General features: G+C 36.3%; 1 protein-coding gene across 1 annotated transcript; it reads right to left on the bottom strand.

Moving 5' to 3' along the window:
* Positions 1 to 5,487: 5,487 nt before the first annotated feature.
* On the bottom strand, positions 5,488 to 7,180 carry LOC128635666 (E3 ubiquitin/ISG15 ligase TRIM25-like). Its single transcript, XM_053688771.1, is given in 2 exon segments — positions 5,488 to 5,689; positions 5,692 to 7,180. Coding segments are annotated over 2 exon segments (1,527 nt in total). The 3' UTR covers positions 5,488 to 5,651.
* Between the last annotated feature and the right edge of the window lie 218 nt (positions 7,181 to 7,398).

Raw genomic sequence — 7,398 nt, 5'->3', positions numbered from 1 at the left:
ATACACAGATATTTATTTTATATTATGTGACAGTAATTACTGTGTGATCCCCTCTCTGTACTGCACTGCAGCATATGTAGGTACCATATATACAGCTATATATATAATATAAGGAGACCAGACTCATACACAGATATTTATTTTATATTATGTGACAGTAATTACTGTGTGATCCCCTCTCTGTACTGCACTGCAGCATATGTAGGTACCATATATACAGCTATATATATAATGTAAGGAGACCAGACTCATACACAGATATTTATTTTATATTATGTGACAGTAATTACTGTGTGATCCCCTCTCTGTACTGCGCTGCAGCATATGTAGGTATCATATATACAGCTATATATATAATACAAGGAGACCAGACTCTCACACACAGATATTTATTTTATATTATGTGACAGTAATTACTGTGTGATCCCCTCTCTGTACTGCGCTGCAGCATATGTAGGTACCATATATACAGCTATATATATATATAATATAAGGAGACCAGACTCTCATACACAGATATTTATTTTATATTATGTGGCAGTAATTACTGTGTGATCCCCTCTCTGTACTGTGCTGCAGCATATGTAGGTACCATATATACAGCTATATATATAATATAAGGAGACCAGACTCTCATACACAGATATTTATTTTATATTATGTGACAGTAATTACTGTGTGATCCCCTCTCTGTACTGTGCTGCAGCATATGTAGGTACCATATATACAGCTATATATATATATATATATATATATATATATATATATATATATATAATATAAGGAGACCAGACTCTCATGCACAGATATTTAGTTTATATTATGTGACAGTAATTACTGTGTGGTCCCCTCTCTGTACTGTGCTGCAGCATATGTAGGTACCATATATACAGCTATATATATAATATAAGGAGACCAGACTCTCATACACAGATATTTATTTTATATTATGTGACAGTAATTACTGTGTGATCCCCTCTCTGTACTGCGCTGCAGCATATGTAGGTACCATATATACAGCTATATATATATAATATAAGGAGACCAGACTCTCATACACAGATATTTATTTTATATTATGTGACAGTAATTACTGTGTGATCCCCTCTCTGTACTGCGCTGCAGCATATGTAGGTATCATATTTACAGCTATATATATAATATAAGGAGACCAGACTCTCATACACAGATATTTATTTTATATTATGTGACAGTAATTACTGTGTGATCCCCTCTCTGTACTGCGCTGCAGCATATGTAGGTACCATATATACAGCTATATATATAATATAAGGAGACCAGACTCTCATACACAGATATTTATTTTATATTATGTGACAGTAATTACTGTGTGATCCCCTCTCTGTACTGTGCTGCAGCATATTTAGGTACCATATATACAGCTATATATATATATATATATATATAATATAAGGAGACCAGACTCTCATACACAGATATTTATTTTATATTATGTGGCAGTAATTACTGTGTGATCCCCTCTCTGTACTGTGCTGCAGCATATGTAGGTACCATATATACAGCTATATATATAATATAAGGAGACCAGACTCTCATACACAGATATTTATTTTATATTATGTGACAGTAATTACTGTGTGATCCCCTCTCTGTACTGTGCTGCAGCATATGTAGGTACCATATATACAGCTATATATATATATATATATATATATATATATATATATATATATATATATATATAATATAAGGAGACCAGACTCTCATGCACAGATATTTAGTTTATATTATGTGACAGTAATTACTGTGTGGTCCCCTCTCTGTACTGTGCTGCAGCATATGTAGGTACCATATATACAGCTATATATATAATATAAGGAGACCAGACTCTCATACACAGATATTTATTTTATATTATGTGACAGTAATTACTGTGTGATCCCCTCTCTGTACTGCGCTGCAGCATATGTAGGTACCATATATACAGCTATATATATATAATATAAGGAGACCAGACTCTCATACACAGATATTTATTTTATATTATGTGACAGTAATTACTGTGTGATCCCCTCTCTGTACTGCGCTGCAGCATATGTAGGTATCATATTTACAGCTATATATATAATATAAGGAGACCAGACTCTCATACACAGATATTTATTTTATATTATGTGACAGTAATTACTGTGTGATCCCCTCTCTGTACTGTGCTGCAGCATATTTAGGTACCATATATACAGCTATATATATATATATATATATAATATAAGGAGACCAGACTCTCATACACAGATATTTAGTTTATATTATGTGACAGTAATTACTGTGTGGTCCCCTCTCTGTACTGTGCTGCAGCATATGTAGGTACCATATATACAGCTATATATATAATATAAGGAGACCAGACTCTCATACACAGATATTTATTTTATATTATGTGACAGTAATTACTGTGTGATCCCCTCTCTGTACTGTGCTGCAGCATATGTAGGTACCATATATACAGCTATATATATATAATATAAGGAGACCAGACTCTCATACACAGATATTTATTTTATATTATGTGACAGTAATTACTGTGTGATCTCCTCTCTGTACTGCGCTGCAGCATATGTAGGTACCATATATACAGCTATATATATAATATAAGGAGACCAGACTCTCATACACAGATATTTATTGTATATTATGTGACAGTAATTACTGTGTGATCTCCTCTCTGTACTGCGCTGCAGCATATGTAGGTACCATATATACAGCTATATATATAATATAAGGAGACCAGACTCTCATACACAGATATTTATTTTATATTATGTGACAGTAATTACTGTGTGATACCCTCTCTGTACTGCGCTGCAGCATATGTAGGTACCATATATACAGCTATATATATATATATATAAGGAGACCAGACTTTCATACACAGATATTTATTTTATATTATGTGACAGTAATTACTGTGTGATCCCCTCTCTGTACTGTGCTGCAGCATATGTAGGTACCATATATACAGCTATATATATATATAATATAAGGAGACCAGACTCTCATACACAGATATTTATTTTATATTATGTGGCAGTAATTACTGTGTGATCCCCTCTCTGTACTGTGCTGCAGCATATGTAGGTACCATATATACAGCTATATATATAATATAAGGAGACCAGACTCTCATACACAGATATTTATTTTATATTATGTGACAGTAATTACTGTGTGATCCCCTCTCTGTACTGTGCTGCAGCATATGTAGGTACCATATATACAGCTATATATATATATATATATATATATATATATATATAATATAAGGAGACCAGACTCTCATACACAGATATTTATTTTATATTATGTGACAGTAATTACTGTGTGATCCCCTCTCTGTACTGTGCTGCAGCATATGTAGGTACCATATATACAGCTATATATATAATATAAGGAGACCAGACTCTCATACACAGATATTTATTTTATATTATGTGACAGTAATTACTGTGTGATCCCCTCTCTGTACTGCGCTGCAGCATATGTAGGTACCATATATACAGCTATATATATATAATATAAGGAGACCAGACTCTCATACACAGATATTTATTTTATATTATGTGACAGTAATTACTGTGTGATCCCCTCTCTGTACTGCGCTGCAGCATATGTAGGTATCATATTTACAGCTATATATATAATATAAGGAGACCAGACTCTCATACACAGATATTTATTTTATATTATGTGACAGTAATTACTGTGTGATCCCCTCTCTGTACTGCGCTGCAGCATATGTAGGTACCATATATACAGCTATATATATAATATAAGGAGACCAGACTCTCATACACAGATATTTATTTTATATTATGTGACAGTAATTACTGTGTGATCCCCTCTCTGTACTGTGCTGCAGCATATTTAGGTACCATATATACAGCTATATATATATATATATATAATATAAGGAGACCAGACTCTCATACACAGATATTTAGTTTATATTATGTGACAGTAATTACTGTGTGGTCCCCTCTCTGTACTGTGCTGCAGCATATGTAGGTACCATATATACAGCTATATATATAATATAAGGAGACCAGACTCTCATACACAGATATTTATTTTATATTATGTGACAGTAATTACTGTGTGATCCCCTCTCTGTACTGTGCTGCAGCATATGTAGGTACCATATATACAGCTATATATATATAATATAAGGAGACCAGACTCTCATACACAGATATTTATTTTATATTATGTGACAGTAATTACTGTGTGATCTCCTCTCTGTACTGCGCTGCAGCATATGTAGGTACCATATATACAGCTATATATATAATATAAGGAGACCAGACTCTCATACACAGATATTTATTGTATATTATGTGACAGTAATTACTGTGTGATCTCCTCTCTGTACTGCGCTGCAGCATATGTAGGTACCATATATACAGCTATATATATAATATAAGGAGACCAGACTCTCATACACAGATATTTATTTTATATTATGTGACAGTAATTACTGTGTGATACCCTCTCTGTACTGCGCTGCAGCATATGTAGGTACCATATATACAGCTATATATATATATATATAAGGAGACCAGACTTTCATACACAGATATTTATTTTATATTATGTGACAGTAATTACTGTGTGATCCCCTCTCTGTACTGTGCTGCAGCATATGTAGGTACCATATATACAGCTATATATATAATATAAGGAGACCAGACTCTCATACACAGATATTTATTTATATTATGTGACAGTAATTACTGTGTGATCCCCTCTCTGTACTGTGCCGCAGCATATGTAGGTACCATATATACAGCTATATATATAATATAAGGAGACCAGACTCTCATACACAGATATTTATATTATGTGACAGTAATTACTGTGTGATCCCCTCTCTGTACTGCGCTGCAGCATATGTAGGTACCATATATACAGCTCTATATAATAATATAAGGAGACCAGACTCTCATACACATATTTATTTTATATTATGTGACAGTTATTACTGTGTGATCCCCTCTCTGTACTGTGCTGCAGCATATGTAAGTACCATATATACAGCTATATATATAATATAAGGAGACCAGACTCTCATACACAGATATTTATTTTATATTATGTGACAGTAATTACTGTGTGATCCCCTCTCTGTACTGCGCTGCAGCATATGTAGGTACCATATATACAGCTATATATATATAATATAAGGAGACCAGACTCTCATACACAGATATTTATTTTATATTATGTGACAGTAATTACTGTGTGATCCCCTCTCTGTACTGCGCTGCAGCATATGTAGGTACCATATATACAGCTATATATATAATATAAGGAGACCAGACTCTCATACACAGATATTTATTTTATATTATGTGACAGTAATTACTGTGTGATCCTCTCTCTGTACTGTGCTGCAGCATATGTAGGTACCATATATACAGCTATATATATAATATAAGGAGACCAGACTCTCATACACAGATATTTATTTCATCCCCAGTTCATACACAATGTGCACAATACACAAACATCACTGGCTCCCAGGCAGCAGTATTATTATTATGTGACAGTGTATCTAGCACATGATTCTCACAGAGGCACCTGACCATACCCAGAATGCAGCATGAAGAGGCTCAGTGAAGGTAACCGTGAAGGTGTGTAAGTGTCTGATCGGGTCACACAGCTCATAAAAGGTCAAACGCCCAGCCTCATAGTCCAGCAGTATTCCTACTGTGTCACATGATAGAGGGGGATATAATGAGATATCGACTGTGTTATGTAACACATAGCAATCTTTATTATAACCATGCAAACACCATGATTTATCATTATATCCTATCCCTGACTCATCTCCTCTCCTCTCCATATTGGGATAACAAACCCCTACACTCCACACCCCTGTCTCACTGGTCTGCACTTCCCAGTAATGTCGTCCTGAGGAAAAGCTCCTGGTGCTTAATACCTGAGAATAATCTATAAATCTCTCTGGTGTTTCTGGTCGCTGCTGGTTTATATGTGACGAGGATGCAGTTTTCAAGTCACCTAATACAATAACATTATTAGCAGCTGTATTTATATCCAATAATATGTCTGATGTCACCTGCATATACAGTCCTCTCTTTACATCAGTCACAATATCAGTTATACCTCTGTATAAGGTCACAGAGAACATATACTCATCCATATCCTCCCCAGCAGGGACCTGTTTATCACCTCTCTGTGTGACCTCATTATCTCCCTTCTCAGAATCACAAAAGTCATCTCTGTGTGATTCCTGTTCTTGTAGGACAGTTAATGGGTCAGTCATGTTGCACAGCTCCTCGATTTGACACATCTTCCTGGTCAGCTCGTCCTTCTCTTTTTCCAGCTGCTGGATCAGATCAGAGATTGTGAGTAAAGCCTGCTCCTGCTGCCAGGTGATGTCACTCAGGACTCGCTTCTCTAGGTCTTCCAGCTGTTTCCTGATGTCCCTAATCAGGGCAGTGAGTCGCTCTGTTATACCAGCTGCTTTCTCTTGCACCCCTTTCCTGTGCTCCTGCAGACTCTGGACTCTTTTCTCAGTCTTCTCTCTCTTTGTGATCAGTTTCTGCAGAACATCTCTCAGTTTCTCTTTCTTCTTCTCAGAAGCCTCATTCAGCAGCTCCACCTGGTGTCCCCTGTGCTCTCCAGCCAGGGAGCAGGACACACAGATACAGGCAGCATCCTCAGTGCAGTAATATTTTAGCAGCTCCTTGTGTTTGGAGCATTTTCTGTTACCCCAGGAAGTCGTGGGTTTAGTTAAGATGTGTTCCTCAGACTTGCTGTGTACAATCAGGTGGGCATCACACAGAGAAGCCTCACACAGCAGACAGGATTTAGTAGCAGGTACAGGAGAGTGAATACAGTAAGTGCAGAAGACCCCAGTGTCTTTTTGCTCTGGCTCAGTAATCTGTGAATTCCTCACTATGTTACACAGCGCTATGTTCCTCTGCAGCTCAGGTCTGTTACTGAAGCTCTTTCTGCACTCAGGACAGCTATAAACTCCAGACCCCTCCTGGGTACCCAGCACACTCTCAATACAGCCCAGGCAGTAGTTATGGCCACAGCTGAGAGTTACAGGATCTGTATAAATACTCAGGCAGATGGGGCAGGTCAGCTCCTGTCTCAGATCAGCAGACATCATGTTTGTATGTAGCAGCAGGAAATGAAACTAAATGTCTCTTCTTATACAGCACAGGGTGTGGTAAGTTTATGAGAGGGATATTCCAATCCAGTTAACCCTGCAGGTTCCATGTTGCAGTTCCAATGCACCTATTTTAGTGCCACCCCCCTCGTGCCTATATTTTACTTTGTTCATTCTTTATCGGCTCTTTGTTCCATTTTGCATTATCATATTCATAA

Source organism: Bombina bombina, chromosome 7 (genome assembly GCF_027579735.1).
Source record: "Bombina bombina isolate aBomBom1 chromosome 7, aBomBom1.pri, whole genome shotgun sequence".
NCBI lineage: Eukaryota > Metazoa > Chordata > Amphibia > Anura > Bombinatoridae > Bombina > Bombina bombina.
The sequence above is the reverse complement of the archived record's forward strand: the minus strand, read 5'-3'. Positions and strand labels throughout refer to the sequence as shown.